Source organism: Acinonyx jubatus, chromosome A1 (assembly GCF_027475565.1).
Source record: "Acinonyx jubatus isolate Ajub_Pintada_27869175 chromosome A1, VMU_Ajub_asm_v1.0, whole genome shotgun sequence".
In the NCBI taxonomy this organism is placed as follows: Eukaryota; Metazoa; Chordata; class Mammalia; order Carnivora; family Felidae; genus Acinonyx; species Acinonyx jubatus.
In genome coordinates, this window is record NC_069380.1 from 122,413,280 (window position 1) to 122,436,062 (window position 22,783).

A 22,783-nucleotide genomic window follows, 5' to 3' on the forward strand; every position below is an offset into this window, starting at 1 on the left:
GTGGGATGCAGAGGGGACTTGACAATATGGATGAATGGACAAAACTAGATCCATGGTAGATGGGAGGAAATGAAAGCACAGGTAGACAACAAAGACCATCCAAAACAGGGTCAATTAGAGGTTTTTTTACAAAAAATTTTAAAAGCTTCCTATTTCATTTGTATTGCTATGCAAAGTAGTCACAAAGCAAGTCCCCTTTGGAGAAGCCACACCTAATTATTAGTTATTGGCTTCACTCTTTCCCTGCGGCCATAATCCCCCTGGCCCTTTGGCCCTGATGGAAAAGTGTAGCAGAGGGGAATAAAGAGGACTAAAACACCGTACACACCTCTATGTATTTGGCACCATACTGAACATCTAACATTAATTTTCACTTCATCCTAACAATACTAGAACACAAGCTTCATTAGGTATGGACATTTTTGTTCACTGATATATCCTAAGCACTTAAGTCAGTGCTTACAACAGGGCAGGCCCTCAACAAATATCGGATGAATGCACAGAGTCACCTTGTAAAACAGGTATTATCATCCCCATTTTAAGGATGAGAGGATGAGTCAGAAAGGATAAGTAACTTAATTAAAGTCATAGATATAATAAGGGTGAAATTAAAAGTATTTAACAACTAGTGCTGCACCAGCACTGGCCACTCAGGACAGACACCAGCTGGTGCTAAAGCTGGGTTCTGCTTCAATCTTTTAGTTGTGGGATCTTAAAGAGGTCCATAGAAGGGACTAGGACAATGAAGGGACCAGGACAATGAAGGGTTGTGGGCTAGAAAAGGTAAGACTCAGATATACACTACTGGCTACCAGCTGTGATAGTAAGTCGTGCATCCAGGTTTCAAACATGTATTTATTTAACCCCAAAACCCTCTAAATGAAGTGTGTACCATTTGCTAAAATGTAGTACCATTTGCTAAAAAATGACAGAGCAGAGGACAAATGGAGGTTTTAATAGAACAGAAAAACATTTTGGGGTATCTGGGTGGCTCCATCAGTTAAGCGCCGACTTCAGCTCAAGTCATGATCTCGCGGTTTGCATGTCGAGGTCTGTGCGGACAGCTCAGAGCCTGGAGCCTGCTTCGGATTCTGTGTCTCCCTCTCTCGCTGCCCCTTCCCCACTCATGCTCTATCTCTCTGTGTCACTCAAAAATAAATAAACATTAAAAAAAACCCAGAAAAACATTCAAAGCAATTCTAATGGAATAAAGAGACTAATAGGCATAACTGCAATGGGAAATGGAATTAGAAATGCATTTAAGATTGATCACTAAAAAAAAAAAAAAGATTCATCACTGAGTTCAATCTGTTGCCAGGCAGTCTAAAAAAAAATAGGATGATCCAACGAAAGTAGGGTAGAGGGAACTGAAAAATAACAGAAATATGAATGAACAAAACAAAACTGCAGTATAAGGATGTTTTGTTCCAGGTCAGTAATTTAGATACGTCTCAATAAGAAATGAAAAATCATAAAAAATTTAAAAATTTTTTTTAAAATAATAAATAAAAATAAAAATAAATGAAAAGTCAGCATTGGCTTTGATCAAGAAACGCCTGGGTAAAAGCTGTACTGCAGGAAGATGAGTTTATGCAAAGTAGAGGTGGAAAAGGGGAAGAGCCCTGAGTCAGGCAGGAGGGATCAGTGATAGAACTGTATGTTTGGGTATGATCCACAGAGATGGCACGTGAAGTATCCAGGGCCTCGAGTTCAAAGAACAGTGCACCCTCGGCTTTTAGAGACACCTGCGCTCTGGTCACCAGCTTAAAGTGACCACATCTCTGTGGCTGACGGTTTTACTATAAAAAGTACTCAGTTATCTTGCTGGGGTTTTTTTTTTTTGTACTTAAGTTGGGACAAAGGGGAGAAAAAGCAGTTTGGATATCTAAGTGACATTTACAAAAGAATTTTACTTTCTGTGCTTTTCTGTCACTAACGACCTATAATATACTCAACCCTGGAGTCTCTTCATTCATTAAGATACTTAAAATAAATGTGTGTATATATTTAAACAGCTTTTTTTAAAAAAAAAAATACCGAGAACTATAAGGACAGGTTATTTTAATATGGACTCAGATTTCTGCACACACACACACAAAAAGTTGGCCTATTTATTTATACACGAACAAAAATAAAAAGCAAGAAGTTGGTCACCTGTTGTTCCCTTCCCAAAAGGCACACAGTACCAACTGGCCAGGACCATTAATTCCTTCCACCCTCTCATGGTAACAGCTGTTCCCTTTCTTTTTCAAGCTGGCAAAGGTCACGGTCAGTAGCACTCTTTCCATGCAGATTTCTATGTTCAAAAGGCAAGGAGATGGTGGACATAATAGGGTGTGGGGAGAGACAGCTAATTTTTTTTCTATGTTACTTTCTCCTGGGCATTTATCAGAAATCTGTTTTGGGCTTCTTTGATATTTGAAGCTGTAACTATAATCATTTCTCAGCTGAAAAAAAATTATGTTTACATGAAACTGGAATTGGGGATGATATAAGCATTTTGAGAGTTCAAGGCCAAAAACTGTAGCAAAACTGTATAGTAACATTTACATCATTAATGGCTCCCTAATTAGAAATGCATTATGCTATGAGAAGAAGCCAGACTCAAAAGGACACATACTGCATGATTTCATTTATATGACATTATAGGATGGAGAACCAATCAGTGGTTGCCAAAGGTGTAGGAGGTGGGAGGAGTTCACTACAAAAGAGCAGCAAGAAGAAATTTAGGGTAATAAATCAGTTCTGTATCTCGTGTGGTGGTTACATAACTCTGACGTCTAAATTGTCTCAATTCAAAGAACTGTATCCTTAAAGAGTGAATTTTGCTATATATAAATTTTGTTTAAGTCTAAACGTTGACTTAAGCCTCATATCCTGTTTCTCTATTCTCCTCACCTGTTCCAAACCTCTTGCCACACTGTACATGATGACCCCACCCCTTCCACCTAGCTAACATCTACTCGCCACTCTAGCTTCTATATAACTACTCATGAAATCTTTGGTGTGGCAGGGTGAGGTCCTGCATAGAACTGGGACTTTTCCACCGAGCTGGGTTTACTTTTGGCATTCACCCAGTTATTAAACTTAAATGAACATGGGCAAATTACTTACCTATCTAGCTCAATTTTCTCACATGGTGAATGCAAATAAATACTATTTATATACCTCCCAGAACAGTTGTGAACTAAGAGCCTAGTAATGTGCCTAACATAGCACCTGGCACATTAAGACAATAAATGCTTATTCCCTGATCTTTCTCCTCTGCCTATTGCCTCTAATGAAAAAGTAATTTTTAACTTGGAAAATGTATCAACACATATACAAGAGGACTTCATGAAGTAACTACCTGTATTTTATTTTTATTTTTTTGTTTATTTATTTATTTTGAGAGAGAGAGAGCCCAAGCACACGTGTACAAGTGCGGGAGGAGCAGAGGGAGAGGGAGAGGGAAAGAAACAGAATCCCAAGCAGGCTCTGCACTGTCCACACAGAGCCCAATGTGGGATTTGAACCCATGAACCATGAGATCATTGCCTAAGCCAAAGCTGGACACTTAACCAACTGAGCCACCCAGTTCCCCTCACTACATGTGTTTTAGTTATCTTTCTTCAAAGGCTTTTCAATAGCCAACAAATTTCACAAAACAGTGTAAGATAGTAAATCAAGGGAAAGATTCCTCTTTGAAGAGGTTCCTCTTTGAAGAGTTTATTTAGTCTTTAAAGAAATTATGACCTATAGGGTTCTATCTGGTTTTTATTTAAGCTTTTAAAACAACGCCTCTGTTGTTCAGATGGGAACACATGGTTAATTTACTTCTCTCTCTGAATTTACAATGAGACTTCCAGTCTCAGCAATCCCATCTACAAACTTCGCTTAACCAACAAAGTCTCTTGTATGAGTAGCTGGTCAACTTCTCCCACTCAGTGATAAGGTCTATATTTCAAACAATAACAAGTGTGTGTTCATTATTATAGTGATTCTTGAATAAAGCTGGCAAAGTGATACGCTTTTAAAATTTCTAGGACAGTCATCTTCTAGAAAGGTAATGCATAAATGCCACTTAAGAGGTTATGTATGGTGGTGGTTGGGGGCAGATTTAAAAACCTTTCAGGAGACTGCTTTACCAACTTAAATTGATTTCACCATTTTGGTACAAAATTAGTTATCTCGATGCTCAAAAGATGAGTAAGAAATAATTTAAGAATCAAAACTATAAATCAAAAATTTTAAATAAACCAAATAAAATCCAGACCTGAGAGCTCACCTGCTTTTAACAGTTCACATGTCCCCCTTTAAAAAATGTATCATGTAATGTAAATCTTAGAAGTATTTATGTGGATCCATCATGTCTAGTCTGAAATTACGGCAAATGGCGAGGATCCAAAAACTAAAAATAGTCATACTAAGATGTGTCTCTGAAGAAAAATATAAGAACTCTTACTTTGGCAGGAAGTCACCAAAGTGGCATATCTAAATTAGTAAGCTTTGTTTAAGACACACACACACACACACTTTTTTTTAAATGCACACAAGTCAAAAAAAAACTGGTAAAATTCTTTTTTTAATGGTTATGATTACTGCAGTAGCAAATCATATATCCATTTTCCCAAAAATGTATGTTTGTGCCACTCAAGTTATTTTATACAGAAGATAAACTGAAGGAGGTACTCCCACCAAGTATTACTTCATGAGTAAGAGCAAACATTCAATGCTGAAACTACACAATAAACAGCAGCTAGTTGGGAAGCAAGAAAAAGGACACGCAGACATTAGTTTCTTGAGTGCCTAATAAGTACTCGGTGCTTGGGGCACTGGTTTCGGCTCGGGTCATGATCTCATGTTTTCATGCATGGGTTCAAGCTCCGCATTGGGCTCTGTGCTGACAGTGCAGAGCATGCTTGGAATTCTCTCTCCCTCTCTCTCTCTGCACCTCCCCCACTCACATGGTCTCTGTCTCTCGCAAAAATAGAGACACCTGGGTGGCTCAGTTGGTTAAGCATCCAACTTCAGCTGACATCATGAACTCATGGTTCATGAGTTCAAGCTCCACATCAGGCTCAGTGCTGCCAGCTTGGAGTCTGGAGCCTGCTTCGGATTCTGTGTCTCCCTCTCTCTCTGCCCCTCCCCTGCTTGCACTCTGTCTCTCTCTCTCAAAAAGAAATAAACACTGAAAAAAAATTTTTAATAAACTTTAAAAAAAAAGTACTAGGTGCTTTATTTACACAGATTCTCATCCCTAACAAATCTATTAAGTAGACAGTATTCTCTCCATCACACAAGTCAAGAAACTGAAGCTCGGCAGGACTAAATAACCATCTGTGTGACCTAAATCAAGAATATATAGCAAAGCAGAATTTTGAAACCAAGTTTATCAGGCTCCACATCCCAAACTCCACCATACTTGGTAACAGTTACTTGGAAAACAAGGATACCAAGTAATCCATTCTTCTCAACAAAGAGGGTTCTTTAAGAAGTCCAACAATTCTTACACAGTACCATATATCTAAAAATGGTATTCCTAGGGGCTCCAGGCTGGCTCAGTCAGTAGAGCATTTGACTCTTGATCTCAGGGTCCTGGGCTCAAGCCCCACATTAGGTGTAAAACCCACCTACCCCCCACCCTCCCCCTCACCACACACACTTGGGAATTCAGTTGTTTTTTTAAAAAGGTATTCCTGTATCTGGCAAGATCATTCTTCCCCATCCAGCATGTCATAGGTAACCACAAGAACCTATTATCCCAGCCTATTAGTGTTTCAGCTGATACCCCTAACTGATCTCCTCCCACTCTCCGAAATGATTCCTAGGGCCAGTGCTTGGAATCTTCTCTACTATACTCTCCTTTCTCAGTCCAACATTTTAAAGTAATTACCAATACCCACAATTTCCATTTCTTTACCAAATACCCACTTCTCAGACCACTCAAATATGGAAACTGCTTTCTTTACATAAGAAAAGGCTATCAATGACATTTGTGTAACTAAACCCACTGGACACTTTACAGACTTTATCTTACTTGACATTTCAGGAGAATGTAGACATTGTTACGACTCTCTCCTTGGAGCACTCTCTTCACTGGACTTTCTGGAAACATTCTCCGAGTTATTAGGGTTTCCTCTCAGTCTTGTGTTCTTCCTTCCTTCCCAACAATCTGAAATGCAGGTGTTTCTTAAAACTCTGTCTGAAACCTTCTCTCCTCACTTTATAACTCCTGCTTGAGATTTCAATTTTTACGACTTTGACTACCATGAATATGCCAGTGATTCCCCATACTCAGACTACTCCTCAGACTACTCCATTTGTGCAAACAAGGACTTGACTTCCTCTTCAAAATCTCAAAAGCATCTTAAACATAAGGTGCTCAAAACCAAAATCATTCTCTCTTCTCTACCCCTCTTCCTATATCAGGTCACGTTCTCATCTAATGCCCCCCAACTCATTATCTGGCAGCAATTAACATCCATCCATTGAACAAGACAGAACTTTCAGAACTATCCTTGTTATCTCCCTCTCTCTGATTCCCCACATTCTATGTTTCACCAAAACCTGTCCATTTTGCCTCCCAAATATTTCTTAAATCCATCCACCTTTCTCCATCTGCACCACTCCCTCATTAGTCTTACTACCATTATCTCACTTGGACTATTTCTTTCTTTTTTTTTTTTTTAACATTTTTTAATTTTATTTTGAGAGAGAGACAGAGTGTGAGTGGGGAAGGGGCAGAGAGAGAGGGAGACACAGAATCCGAAGCAGGCTTCACGCTCCAAGCTGCCGGCACAGAACCCAACACAGGGCTTGAACTCACAGACTGTGAGATCATGACCTGAGCCAAAGCCAGACGCCCAACCAACTGAACCCCCCAGGTGCTCCTCACTTGGACTATTTCAACAGCTTCCTAACTCATCTCCCTAAATCCATTCTTTTCCAGCCCTAATCTATTATTCTACCCTATATCCAAAGTCATCATTTTAAAAAGCTACCCCATGCTTCTATTCAAAACTTTTTTTTTTTTTAACGTTTATTTATTTTTGAGACAGAGAGAGACAGAGCATGAACTGGGGAGGAGCAGAGAGAGAGGGAGACACAGAATCGGAAGCAGGCTCCAGGCTCTGAGCTGTCAGCACACAGCCCGACACGGGGCTCGAACCCACGGACCGTGAGATCATGACCTGAGCCGAAGTCGGACGCCCAACCGACCAAGCCACCCAGGCGCCCCTATTCAAAACTTTTTATAAACCTTAACAGTACCCATCTCTCTCCTTTATAGCACTTATTAGTTTATTTTTATATTTATTTGTCTGATTATACACATCTCCTCTAAGAGTGTAGCACACAACATGTGAGGGACAAATACTTGTGGAATAGATGACTCCTATGTAATGGAGAATAAATAAGCCTAAGAGAATATACAGATAAAGACCCAGCCCTTTTCAGATAAAGAAACTGAAGCTGTGAACATGGGTGATTTACCCTAATTGTAGGTGAAAGAAGTGGAATTCAAACTCAAACCTGTATGTTTCCAGTGTCCACACACCTAACTTAAAATGCATCCCATAAATCAAAAAAAAAAAATCTCTAAAAACTTTTATATGTTACTAAAAACAAATGGAAATCATTTCCTATATTCGTAAAATACATTTTTTTTTAAAATAAAGTTCTACTGAAACTACAAGGTAAGACACCCTGCATTCTAACTTCTTTAAAATGGAACAGTCTGTTATTTTGGGTAATTATAAGATGGATGCACAGATATGATTCACATCCTTTATTATACTAAGTATTAATAAGTCTGTATCTCCTAGTACATAAACACCTTCTACTGCATTGCATTTAGATAATCCACTGAAATATGTCTATGGCTAGCACCTGTATGAATTGTAAGATTTCACTGTTTGTTCTTTCTGATAGTTCAAAATTTCAAACTCCTCTACTTTTACTAAGACTTTAACTTAACAAATACTCGACCAAGTTATAAAGTCTCCCTATCCCAGTATATCATTTGTAATCATGAAAAGTCCAAGGACGTGAAATATGGTAACTATCACAGCATTTTTCCAGCAATCTGATTTTTTCCCTTAGTAAATCCTAAACATAGGTTGAATTAACTGACCAACTTAAAGGCCAGCTCTTTACTTCATTAATTTTATATTAATTTTGTCTATTTTATGTGATCCTTATATTTTCCAAATGAAAAATCAGAATCTCCACCACAGTCTTTTTACTGGGCAGCAAGCAATCTCAGACCTTGTGAAGCACACATCCTCATGATTAATTTTCTCAATCTTCTTCCTATTGAGGAAGCTTCATCCTCTCCTGAACTCCCCTTTGAAGGCAAAAACAGACCATCCAGCAATATTTACCTCCTTTCTTTTCTTTTTCCTCATTCTTTTTGCCTCCCTTTTTATTAAAATAAATTTATTTAGCGAAAGCCCACATCAGGGCCATATCAAGAGGCTCTCTTGAGTTTAAAATTTCAGTAATGGCTATTGAATAATTCAATGCTTTTAAATGTATGTTTTAATTATTAGCTAACAAAAAAATAAGCTCTTAAATAGTACTCAATTTTGTCAAGATTTTCTTATAACTTTGGCCATGTTACCTTAATTCTGGTGCCATACTTCTAATTGATGTTCAGTTTCCATGGCTGTAGGGTAGATGAAACTCCTTACCTGTCCAATGGGTCCAATGGGTCCCAACGCCCCACATAGTAATCATCAGGCAGGCAGCTACAGCTACACAGTAACACTCAGGTGTTACCATTCCAATGATTAATCAGCTAATGAACTGCAAGACTAGTACTGAGAAAAATTGAAAATCTTAGAAAATGTAATTACTCTATTTCAAGGAACATCTCTCACCTGTTTATTATTCTGCAGGTCAACGGAATAGAGCATAGCACAGGCCGATTACAATGTTAGAAGAGATTCCCTTGGTGTGTTAGATCTTTGCCAAAAGAATCTGACAGACTTTACTGAAGACAAACTACTACTGATACAATAATCTGATATTCAGCAGACTACATTAAAATCGTAGTTTCTTTCCTTTTTTAATTAAATAGTAGGTGAACACTAATCTCCACCTTTTTAAAAAAATAAAAATCCCTTCATTAAAATTTCAGTCTGACGAAATTATATTTTACAATGGCTTTTCAAGGTAGCACATGTTCCCATTTGTCACAGTATGACTAAGGCAAGAATAACGAACTAGTTCCAGGATTTCATGAGCCACCTGGTCACTGATAAAGTTGTGTACCTAAGTGTGGCAAAAGAGGAAACGAGGGGGAGTGGTCTACATTACTTTGTATCAGTGCCTATCATTACTTCCTAAACACTTCAGTTTTCAGCTTTTTCCTACTTTCTGCTGACAATAACAATCACCCCATTCTTCACCAGACTAGACTTATAATTGATCTCCTACAGGTCTGCTGCAGTTGCTCAAAATACCCCCTCGCATACTATGTGCTCTCTGTCTTCCTACCCTGAGTCCACTGGTGTCAAAAGCTGTTAATATATTCTGCAGCAACTGACTCTTCTTAATCAGCACGGTTTGCTTACCACTGTGATCCTGAGAGAGAGGCAAGGCAGATATTATTCTCATTAGAAATTACACATAAATAAATGAAGCAGCCCATGAGATCTTGCCCATGTGATCAGAAAGAATAGCAGAAGCAAAACCAGAATCTGACTTCCAAACCAACTGCCTTCACTGCTAGATCATACTCTAAAGTATTTAAATAAAGTTACAAAAACAAATTGCCACTCACGACAAAACCTCCACTATATCAAATCCTAAGCAAGGGGGAAGGCCCATTTAAAAACCTATCTCCATAAAAGGTAATTTACTTACTTGCAATTAGATTTGGTTCATAATTAGACTACATTCAATGACAGCACTTAAACTCTCACTCATACTGTGAGACATAAAGTTAGTATTAATTTAGATATCCAACACTAGCTATAAAGTTGAATATTACCCATAACCTGCCTAGCAAGTTTTGATAACATCACAGTTGAAGAAACCTTTTCCCAACTGAGCCATTGAGTCAGAAACAATACATATTTGGAAAGGAGTCCATTTAAAATTCCTTTCTCTTATCCACGCCATTTGAAAAAAAAAAAAAAAGTAAAATACAATAAACATCACTTGCTTCTGCTACACTGCCTAACTATGCTAGGTATATTTTCCAAATCAAATTACGATGTCATTTGAAAAACTATGTTTTTTTTTTAAAAACAGGTTTTTTAAAATTTTACTTACTTATTTTTGAGGGGGAATTTAATAATTAACAAGCTATTTTATGTTCTTCACACATTAGTGTGAAAACTACCTTTGTCCTTCTGATGACAGCTGTGCATGCTGACTGAAAACTCAAGAGCTTTTTTTTAAGTTTATTTACTTTTTTTTTTTTTAAGTTTATTTATTTTGAGACAGAGTATGAATCGGCGAAGGGCAGAGAGACAAGGAAATAGAGAATCCCAAACAGGCTCAATGCTATCAGCACAGAGCCTGACTCAGGGCTCAAACTCACAAACCATGAGATCAGGAAATCAAGAGTCCAACGTTTAACCGAGACACCCAGGTGCCCCAAAAACATAGTTTTTAAGTTAAATATCATAAAAGTATGAATTTTAATTACATTTGGTCATATATTTAACAAACTGTCTCTCTGAAGAAGGCTATACCTAAAGTTAGGACTATCTCAGAACACTGCAGATGGGTGTGATCACTATATATATATACCGATTTCTTAAACTCTGGAAAGAAGAAAATACAAAATCTTATTGATGAAAAGAAGTTATGATGAGAACTGGTTATGTTTAGCTCCTTCAACCTCAAGTTGGGTCTTGATAAGTTTATATTTAACAAATAAAACCTCCATGTTTTAGGAAATGGGTACTAAGAGGAGTTAAGACTATCCAAACCATGCTATTACTAGTTCACACATCTATTCTATTACACTGTTCTCTCTCCAGCCACATTCATTTGGGTACCTTGCCTATGAGTTGTGGGAATATTGCTCACCTAGAAGCAAAATCAGAAGATCTTTGTGAGCTGATTCCACTGAGAAATAGGTTAGAAGTAATAAAAACATTTCCCAAAGTGATCTGGGCACTAAAAACTGAAATATAAACCAGTTTCCAATGTCAATGTCATTTAAACTGAAACTAGGGATGCCTGGGTGGCTCAGTCAGTTAAGCATCTGACTTTGGCTCAGGTCATGATCTCACAGTTCATGAGTTTGAGCCCCAACTCAGGCTCTGAGCCTGGAGCCTACTTCAGATTCTGTGTCTCCCTCTCCTTCTGCCCCTCCCCTGCTCATCCTCTGTCTCTCTCTTTCAAAAATAAATAATCGTTAAGAAAAAACAATTTTTAACTGAAACTAGAACACTAAATAATGCTCCAAAAGAAGAGTCACCAGCACATGATATTAAATTTAAATAACAGACTGGGTCACTGGTACCAAAGTGGTTTTTAGTTTAATAATGATAACAGCAGCACAGGCCAGGACTATGCTTAACACTTCACTGTGCTAAACACTTCATATACATTGTCTCATACATTATCTCAGCTAATTTCACAGCACTATGAAAAATGCCCTGTTAGCATCATCTTTTTCATTAGATGACGAAACTCATAGAGGTGAAGTGACCTGCCCAGTGTCATACAGTTATTAATAGATGGGTCTAGAATTCAAACCCTGGAAGAGTAGCTGACTCAAGTGTATTGCCTATTCATTCATGTAACAAATACTTGAATGCCTACCATGTGCCACACACCTTCTGAACACCCACCTCCTGTGTCTTTATCCAGCAATACAAATGGGGCCTGAACTTTCCACAGGAATTATTTACAGAATTTAGAACCAGACAAAAGTAATGTGCCCAAAGGTGCACATTATTTATGCTGGAAAGTAAAAGCAACCGTTTAAGAAGAAATCATTTTGAAATACAGATAGACTTCATTAAGATACCAACCAATCTCCATTTACAAGCCTTTGCATATCTCTTCAGTGTAGAGACCCTGTCTTACTCTTAGTAACCTCAGAGCTAGGAAATATCGGGCATTCAACTTACTATACAGTATTGTCACTGTTTCTTATGAGTCTGTCTTCCACAGTAAACAAGAGCTATTTGAGAACCAAGGCTTTTGTTTACTTTTTTCACCCATTTTTGTATTCCAATGCTGTGACATAAAGTAAGGCTAAAACCTCAGAGCTTTATGATGATTGCCTGAGTTTATGTAAGAAATTTACAAAAGATTCGTTTAGGCATTCAATGAGTAATGTTTTTCTTCTCTTTTCCTCATTTACCCCTCAAGCGCCTAGGCAGTCAACCCATCTCTCTTACTGCTGATGTAAATGTACCAAAAGGCAAGGCAGAACCTCACTTAACAAGCTGCCAATTAACTCAAGAGCTCATCTAGGACACATTTCCTATATGTCATTTTCCTGGGCACCCCACCCTGAAAAAGACTCAGGAAACATTTCCAAACAGTGACAAATGAGAACTAAACCATGAGATTCTAACTATATCCGCTGTAATGAGTTCCCAAAGGTGACTCTGAACTCTACACACATGACTCCCATGAAATATAGTGAAGACCAAAAGTCTTCCTTTCCTGTATAGAAATGCCAACAATGCTACCTGAAAAAAAAGTCTGTGGGTATGTTACTTAACAGGGCAAATTCAAGGATGATATGCTGTCTTGGCAAACTCTTAGTAGTAGTTAGGAATTTGAGTTATGAAAAATTAAAGTGCCTCCTTTGGGTAGCAGGCACATGCTCAAAATATCGTTAGGTAGAAATGGATTCTGAAGGCACATCATATAGAATTAAGATAGTCATAAAACAGTTAGGCTACCTAAAAATAATCATTGTTTTTACAATCAACTAATCTCCTAAACCTCTCCTTTGTCAACTTCTCCATTTATTAGTACCTTTCTTAAATATTGACCAATTTGCATTCAAAAGTTATAATCCTTAAAAATCCATTTCCCAATTCCCAATTATATCACTTCTTGGCTGGGTTCCATTGGGAGAGTTTCCCAAATATTCTAGGCCTCAGTTCTATCACCTACAGAATAGAGATGACCAAACTACCCTCCCTGAGCAAGTTGTTAAGAGACCTTACAGGCCACACAGGGCCTAGTAATCACTAAACAAATGTCAGTTATTATTATTATCCACTTTGACATTTAGAAGTTGGTTACAAAATTCACTATTAAGAATACCACGGAGAGGGGTCTGGGTGGCTCAGTCAGTTAAGCACCAGATTCTTGATTTTGGCTCTGGTCATGATCTCATGGTCCTGGGATCAAGTTCCAAGTCAGGCTCTGCAATGGGTATGGAGCCTGCTTAAGATTCCCTCACTCTCTCTCCCTCTGCTCCTCCCCCACTCATGTTCTCTCTCCCTTTCTCCAAAAGAGAAGAGAAGAGAAGAGAAGAGAAGAGAAGAGAAGAGAAGAGAAGAGAAGAGAAGAGAAGAGAAGAGAAGAGTAGGGAAGAAAGAAATTGGAGCACCTGGGTGGCTCAGTCAGTTAAGTGTCTGACTTCAGCTCAGGTCATGATCTCATGGTCCATGGGTTCGAGCCCTGCATCAGACTCTGCTGACAGCTCAGAGCCTGGAGCCTGCTTCTGCTTCTGTGTCTCCCTCTCTCTCTGCCCTTAACCCACTCGCATTCTGTCTCTGTCTCTCTTAAAAATAAACAAAAAAAAATTTTTTTAATACAAAAATTTTAAAAAGAAATGGAAGAATACCATGGATGCATACTATATTCCAGTCACAATGGCCTCTTTCCTGTTACAAAATGCTCTTCATCATTTGGCCCTCAACACTTGCTCTTCCCTGTGCCTGGAATCATCTGGAATCATCTTCTTCCAGTTCCCCCATACCCTCCTTATTTTCATCCTTAAATCTTAATTCAAGTATCACCTCCTCAGAGAAGCCTTCTTTGAGATTGACACCCTCCACTGTCTGACACTCTTCTACCTTGTTTGAACTCTTTCATGCCATTTACAAACATCTGTAACTGTCTTAAATATTAGTTTAGAAATGTTATCTTTTTTACAGTAATATTTATAGCTACTAACATTGTATTAAGCACATTATAGGTGCTTAATAAAGATAATGCAAAGTCAAATATTTAAAAAACTTAATACTGTTCTCACACACATCTATACACACACACACACACACAAATTTCACATTAATATACATCAAAAGAAACACCTGACTGAAAAAAGCAAGAGTAAAGGAAAGAGCCCTAATGTCCATCGACTGATGAATGGATAAAAATGTGGATGTATATACAATGGAATATTACTCAACCATCAAAAAGAATAAAACCTTGCCATTTGCAACCACGTGGATGGAACTAGAGTGTATTATGCTAAGCAGAAAAGTCAGTCAGAGAAAGACAAATACCGTATGATCTCACTCATATGTAGAATTTAAGAAACAAAACAGTTGAACATAAGGGAAGGAAAAATAAAATAAGATAAAAACAAAGAGTAACGCAAACCAAAAGAGACTCTTAACTAGACAGAAGAAACTGTGGGTTGCTGGAGGAAAGACGGATGGGAGGATGGGCTAAATGGGTGATAGGCATTAAGGAGGGCACTTGTGATGAGCAGTAGGTATTGTATTTAAGTGATAAATCACTAAATTCTACTCCTGAATTAAAAAAAATTTTTTAATTTAAAGAATATAATAAATGAAAAAAATTAAAAAGATGGAGAGGAGGGTATGGAGAGGTATTACACAACAATTGTTTGTTGTCCATTTAACTGCAGAGAATTCAAATAACAGAATTTGCACAAATGAGGATGTACAATGAAGGCCATTCACAAATTTTGAAAATATGAAGTTCACTTTTTATAGGGAATGACCATTTCCATGGCCTAGACAATAAAAGTAGTGAAGGTGACTCAGAGTACAGATAACTCCATTTTCTTGATTAAGGTGAAATTCAGGACTTAGCATGGTATAAAGTTTTTTTATTTGTTTAATTACTATCTACCACAGACCTATACAGATTAATTTCCACCACTGCTGGGATTACCACTACTTGGAGATCATATATGTGGCTTTTACACATGACTGATACAACACTACTATTTCAATATGCTCTGTAAGCTTCAAAGACATTCTATGAGTATGCATCAGAAATGTTTCAAAGTTTGAGAGTGTTTTTGCCCCTAATACAAAACTAGCTGATGTTACTGCTATGAAAATAATTTTGTTACAGTTAGTAGGATTACAGAAGATTGATTTTATTTCACAAATGTATCACGCACATTAAGTGCAAGACACTGCTCTAAGCTCTTTACATACAACTCACTTAAGCTTCACAACAACCATATAAGGTAGGTACTTTTATTAGCAAAGAGAGGCACAAAGAAGAAAACTGCCCAAGGTCACACAGTTAGTAAATGGAGGAAGTGAAATGTAAAGCAATTTGGATCCAGAGATCATCGTTAGACTATGCTGCCTCTCTAATATTTTAAAGGAAAATTGTTTATAAAAAACAAGACATTTCCAATGTTAGACTAGTTTTAATTAAAAGACAAAACAAACAAAAAATTATAAGCCATCTAGGCTTTAAACCTAGACAGCAAGAAGGCTGAAGGGAAGAAGTAAAGGAGGAGGAAGAGAAGAGAAAGCTACTTGTATCCACTGTTCATAATATCTGAATGGTGAATGCTTTTTAAAATGAAAATCAGACAAGACAGTGTCTATGTAATCCTTAACTAGCTTATTACAGAGACTGTGTATTTCCATCCCAAATGCTGAATTAAGCCACCTAAATTAGGAGGAAGCAGACAATTAACATTCCAAATTCCTTTCCATAAAATTGAAGCTATATTTTAACTGGTTCACTTAAAATCTGGGAGTTTAGTGACTTTCTTCCAAATTCTCTTTTTTACTAGGGTAAACAATAACAACTTAAACTTCAGTTTCTTATCCAAGAGAATAAAAAAAAAAAAAAAATCCCCCAAGCTGAGCATACATAGGAAACTTTGGTAGAGCTCAGCCAAAAATGACTAAACAAAAAAAGAGTAATCAAGATCCATAGCACGCCCCTGAGTTTCCAAAGGGATGTAATTCAAAGAGAATATAAATGAAGAATTTACAGTTCATAAAATCTATGGAGAAGAACATTCTCTAAACATTTCCATACTTTATTCCAAGCAAGGTAAATTAAAGTTAAAATTCAACTGTATAAAACCAACTGGAGTCAAACAGTAGCAATTTCTTCCAGGTCTCTGCTTTTGTTCAAAACTGGCCATTTAAAGGTAGAAAAACTCTTGCGGCAGGATTCCAGTCTAACAAAAGAATATGCCAGTTTAACAAATTTTTGATCATTTTTTGAGATTCCATCCCTCTCTCTGTAGCTGGGAATAGAAAAGTTATATGAAAAAAACACAAACCCAGTGACCTTTCATCAGAAGCAAAAGAGGTTTGCTTAATAAAAGTTAATAAAGGAAGTTCTGGGTGGCTCAGTTGGTTAAGGGTGTGTCTCTTCATTTTAGCTCTGGTCATGAACTCACAATTTGTGGGTTTGAGCCCTACATAGGGCTCTGTGCTGACATCACCAAGTTGGCTTGGGATTCCCTCTCTCCCTCTGTCTCTGTGTCCCACCCCCTGCATTCACTTACACAGGTGCACACTCTCTTCTCTAAAATAAATAAATAGGGGCTCCCAGGGCTCCATTGGCTAAGCATGTGACTTCATCTAGGTCATGACCTCAAAGTTCATGAGTTCGAGCTCTGCGATGGGCTCTGTGCAAACAGCTCAGAGCCTAGAGCCTGCTTCAGATTCTGTGTCTCCTCTCTCTCTCTGCCCACACCCCCACCTGTGCTCTCTCTCTTTCTCTCAAAAATAAACATTTAAAAAAATAAAAATAAATTTAAAAAAACATTGTAAAAATAAATACATGTTAACAGAGGTTGAAATGGCTAGTGATCAGGTAAGCATTTTGTCCTATTTATTTATTTTTATCTTCAGCATCCAACATGATGCCAGGCACCTAAGCAAACACATGTTCAAGAATGAATGAATGAATGAATGTCAGGAGAAAAGGGAAGGCACAATATGCTGCAAACTATTTAGCAAGTGAAAATCTTTCACTAAATATTTAATTTTTTTTTCCCCTTGAGAAAGGGGTCCAGAATGAGGGAAAGGAAAGGGAATCACTCTTCAGAGGTAATACTTAAGGTGCAGATGTCAGTATTACAGCAATGACATATGACATCATATTGAGATAATTACTAGGGAAGAATAAGTAACAGGGATTCCACAACCACCTACTATCATCAGCTGCCAGTTTTTTGCTGCCAGATTTTATTCTTAATCTATTGACTACGATTTGGCATAATGATGATACCACATTTGGAGCATGGTAAGGAAACTATGACCAACCTCTCTTCCAAGAAAGCCAACATTGGAGCCCACGAGCTCCTGTCTGCACCTGCTATAATGGGCAGCTGTAACTGATGTTAGTGAAGAAAGGGAAGCTACTTCAGATCTGTTTTGGACATGGATGAATGTTGCTACCTCAGATCTGTTTTGGACATGGATGAATGTTATCAGTAGGGCCCAAGCAAAACAAACAAACAAAAAAAAAAGCACATTCAAAAAAGGTATTCAACAGAATTTAATGAAGGAACCATCTTCAAAAGCAGAGGCAGGATTTAAGAAAAGCAGCAAGGGATGGTGGAAAACTCCCAGCCAGCAACATCAGGAAGCCATTATCATCACTAGGCCTAAAGGGGCAAGTAAGGGGTTACCAGAACCCAGAAAGATCTGTAACTGTGGCTGGCTGGCAGAAGAGGGCCATTTAATAGAAGCTGTGACCTACTCACAAAACACAGAACGGTTTTAGCAACACAAATCCAGCAGGAAGGAACTGGCTCTTCCAGGCCTCCTACTGACACACCACCAACCAAGGCAAACCAGAAACCATAAACCAAGAGGTCAGTTGATACAACTCACAGAATCTGCTTCCCAGAGCACAGATAAAGGTGGAGAACAGATCTGGAGGGGCAAAAGGAGAATGTGGAGCACAAAAAGGTATTCTAAATGATTGCCACAGAGCAAAACACAAGTATACAAAAAGTTTTTGCCAGTTCCTCCTAAATCTTTTAGACACCATGGAACTGTCTACAAAAAAGTCATATATGTAGGGTTTCTACTGCCCTACATCAAGGTGGGCAAGAAAAAAAAGATTCTAAAAGTAATTCTAGGTAATTTTTGTCCCTTCTGCATCCCTAAGGATAAACAGACAAACCATTTATTTGCAATGGATCAGGTCTAAGACAAGTCCCTTCTCTGTACTCAAAGGGCACCTATTCCATACCTCAATTATTACGCTTATCAGGATGTACTATAAGCCGTTTATTTGTCCTTCATTAGACCCTGAACTCCTTTAGGGCAAGGATTGTCTTAATCAACTTTGAATCCCTAGCACCTAACATGCACCTGACAGAATCAGCCTTCAACCTCTGTGCACTGAATCCATCAGTGGACTCAGCGTCCATAACTGGCAGCGTTATGCCACAGGGGATAAAATGTGGAATGACTCTCAGAAATTAAACACTAGTAAGTTTTATTCAGGACATCATTTAACACAATGAGCAAAAACATAGTTCCCTTCATACCAGCCTGCTATCATTTCCTATCCAGCAGCTTTTCTTGTGTGCTTAGATACTTACAGCCAGTCTTTTCTACAGTGACAGAACTCATCATCAAAAGATCTAGAGAAAAATGGCAAGACTATGCTCCATTTCAAATACACATTATATCTCAAAATTCTGACTTTTTCTAAGAACTCACCAGATCCACCGAAGAAACTCATCATTTGGTTTATGAGATGGAGGAATTCATGTTTTGCATGATAAACATGACTGAGAGGTAGAAACACACACAGCACATGTTTAATGATCACTTCAACAGACATCACACTCCATAAAATTATAAAGTAGTCATGTGACACAATCATGTTACATCATCAAATTAAAATGGATATACTGTATGATGTTGGGGTGGTCATTAACAGAACCTGGAACATATTCACATTATAATTATGAGTCACTTTCATATAACCCTGTATTTAAGAAGTGTTTAATCATCTTTTTGTTGGTATAGGCAACTCTTAACTGTATATACTCCACAGAAAAAGAATAAAGTTAATTCCAAATTGATAACCCTCTTCAAGCTACCATAATTTTAGTCTGTCAATCTCCTGGTGTCAGTAAAGTGAATAAAAGCCAAATTTAAAATAACCTTTAGACTCCAAGAGGTGAATTTGCTATAAAAATGTATTGCCTTCCAAAACCCAGTATGAAAAAGTTTTGTATCCCAGCACCTTCATTGCTGTTTGTAATGGAGAGTTGACATTGTTAAATTTAACGTCATCTTATCTACCAAATTAAAATAAATTAGTACTTCATTTTCTATTTAGGGAAAGGGAATTTTGGGCTCATCATGAAAATCTTCTGAATTACTTTAAAAGAAACTTGAGCAATACAATAACAGATAAAACATGTTTCAATAGACCAGGTATCTTTTTCTAAAACATACTTAATCCCTAAGCCCCCAAAGCAAGTTTTTCCCAAAACCATTAAAAACACTTAAAATCAAAAACACAATTTCATCTTTTTGAAAGCCATCATAAATCCTGAAAATGTCAGGTCAATAAAATTATAGCAATAAAACTGTTATTACCTCTACAGTACAATTATGTGATATTTGCATCATGTTGAAAACACAGACCAGAAGGACTTATAATTTATAAAACCGTACTACAAATGGGTTCTCCATTTAGATGAATTTAAAAACACAGAAACAAAACATAGACCTACCATATGACTGTGTATATTAATATTAACTTTGGTTAACTTAAAGCAGTATGAGGTTTCACTTATCCTAGTACAGTGCTTGGCCCACAGAAAAAAACATGACATTTGTTTTACAAATTATTAACTCTCACAAGGGAGAAGAGGAAATAGATATATAATTCTGAGAGTACACAATTTGTGGCAATGGCAGGTAATATCCAATATATTGGAATTATCAAAACTACTTGTGACCAAACATTTTCCTCTCCCTTCACTAAAATATATGTGACATTTAACAATGCCCTAGTGACACTGTGCTTTAGCACATTTTAAAATTTAACATCTTACCAGAGGAGAGGTAGGTAGTGAGATCAGTGAAACAAGTGAAAGGGATTAAGAGTACATTTATCATAATGAGCACGGTGAAATATATGGAATTGTTCAATCACTATACTGTACACCTGAAACTAATATAACACTGTATGTTAATTACACTGGAATTAAAAGAAAAAAAGAAAAATCTAAAACTGCAATAAAATTTAATGTCTTCACCAAAGGTAAATTTTTCATCGTAAATAAATTTCAATATATTTAATGTAGTTATTAGTATGTTTTGACATTTGAAGAATTAGTGCTCCAAAGGGGTTGAGGAGGAAAAAAAAGAAAGAGAGAAAGAATTACTTCTGTTTCTATAAAATATAGTGTTCCAAATTCTGTTTCTCTTTTCTGAACTTAACTCCAAAAATTCACTGTGGAGCTCTAAAAGAGCTCTCAGTCAACAATAAAAATATTTCATAAATAATACAGGGATTTTACCTCAAAAAAGAGGAAACAGAATTTATAAGAATTCAGCAAGACTGCAGCCGCCTAAATGGTCAGGTTTGAGGCAGGAAAAGTGGAAAACTGGATTCAAATCGGGGATATTTCCTATCGGTGAAAGCCATTATGCACACCTGCACCAAGGATGCCACAGTCACAGATCTCCAACACTGAGGTGTTGCCAGTACCATTACTTTGATACCTGACTCTGGCTACCCAAACCTCGAGCAGGTCTTCTTGCTTTTTTGTTTGTTTGTTTGTTTGTGTGTTTTCCCCCACAACGTCTAAATAGTTCTCAACATATTACCTTACACACAATACATATTAAAAAGGTGAAAGTTATTCCTTCCAATCCTTTATCCAGATGCCTATCCCTTATCCAGATGACTTCAATTCTTTCTTGTCAAAAGCAAGGAGCAATTGGGAACCTGAAGCCCCAGAAATGAACTCTTCCATTAGGAAGCCAACGCCAGAATTGCTGCAGCCAAAGAATGTGTAGTGCTCCTTGTGGGCTGTCACAGGAGATGGAAAGCTACACCATGGCAAGGTCTGTACAGAGAAGGAAACAGCAGGTCTGGAGCACGCGCGCATACACAACCAAACAGCCAGTTTCTTCAGATCCATAGGCAGAAATTTGGCATCCTCACACCTACTTGCAACCTGACAATTTACAACCTGGTAACACCTTCTAATTAGGAAGGTTCTAGTCTTTTATAGACGAAAAATTAAACTGCTTCCCACAAGTAAGATAAACCAGGCGGGGCGCCTATTACTGAGAATACCCAGTGAATCAAACCTCCAGTGTCTCTACAGATCCTGACGTGCCAGTGACCGGGCTTCCCTACAGCAGAGAGGGGAGGAGCCCACCCGGCTCTGCTGGAAGTGGAACGGGAAACAGAGGACAGGAGCAAGGGACGGAGCGCAGAGACGTGAACAGCGTCCAAGCAGGGCTAGGCTCAGCACACCAGCGGGCGACAGACAAGACAGTGGGAGCCACAGACGGACCGAGGTGCAGGCTGCAAAGCGGGATCCCCGGGCTGCGGAAGCCGTCCCCCTAGTCTCGCCCCGCAAAGGTGCGCGCGTCAGAAACACACACCCGCCCCCACGCCCGTGGGCAATTCTCGGCGAGTCCCCTCCCAGAAGACACACGCCCGTACCCACCGGGGCACCCCACCCCGGGCTCGCACGCACACGCCCCTCAGGCCGGCGGCGCGTACGTACCCAACAATACGCAGAGCACATCAAGGGCCACGTACGGCAGCCGCGTCTTGTCAAACATGGTCTCGGTCCCAACGGCCCGCAGCGCGCGGTAGATGAAGCACACGATTTACGACACGGGGCCAGTGGGTGGCGACGACCCCGAGCTACGGCTCCTCCCGGCGCGGACAGAGCAGCTGAGGGCGGAATAGGTCCGGGCGGCGCTCTGGCGGCCAGCAATGGCGCCCGGGACCCCTGCCCTCGCAGCTCTCACCCGCCGAGACGCTCGCGTGCCAGCTGGGGCTGCTCCCTGGTCTCAGGCCCTCTTCGGTAGGCCCTGGCCTGCCCTGGCAGATTGCTGTCCGGATCCCGGCACCCTTTCCAACAGGCGGAGCGTCAGGACTCGTGCTTTAAGGTTGAAACCCGTAGGGAGGAGGAACGCGGGCTCGGCCCCTCCCGCTGGGCAGAGCTGGACCGACCAGCGCCGGCCTTCGCTGGCTGAGGGGAGGGAAATGGAGACTATGCGGCCAGTAACGGGCGGTGGGGCGGGGCCTGGAACCCCGCCCAAGAGCACCAGCAAATAAAGGGTGCCGGCCCCGCCCCGCCCCGCCCGACCTGCAGGGCCCGCCCCTGAAGTGGGTTGCACTGCCTGTTGGGCCGACTCTGGGGGCACCTCGGGTCTGAGGCAAGGGGCGTTGCTCCGACCCGCGTGGGTCCGGTGGTCGCGGGACGTGGTCTCCTTAGCTCTGGCAGCCGGTTACTCCTGCCTGGGAGGGAGAGCTAGACTCCAGACCCTCGATCCTAGAGCGTCGGCTCCCTGCCAGCCATCCTCATCCATAGGGATTGGATAATAAAGAGGTCCAAGATAGGCAGTGACAAAACATTTGTCCTAGCGTTGCTTAGGCTCCTCTGAACCTTCTACTTGTC

The 22,783-nt window shown here is 39.2% G+C and overlaps 1 protein-coding gene across 2 annotated transcripts in view; it reads right to left on the minus strand.

The window, feature by feature from the left end:
• The window catches only part of PLPP1 (phospholipid phosphatase 1), an 88,882-nt gene extending 66,596 nt beyond the window's left edge, over positions 1 to 22,286 (minus strand). The window contains exon 1 of one of the 2 annotated variants that reach the window (XM_027041915.2): positions 21,881 to 22,286. In XM_027041915.2, coding sequence (XP_026897716.1) covers positions 21,881 to 21,938 — 58 coding nt within the window. In that variant the 5' untranslated portion in view covers positions 21,939 to 22,286. The remainder of the gene's footprint in view (positions 1 to 21,880) is intronic. The other variant, XM_027041908.2, reaches the window with a different exon arrangement.
• Between the last annotated feature and the right edge of the window lie 497 nt (positions 22,287 to 22,783).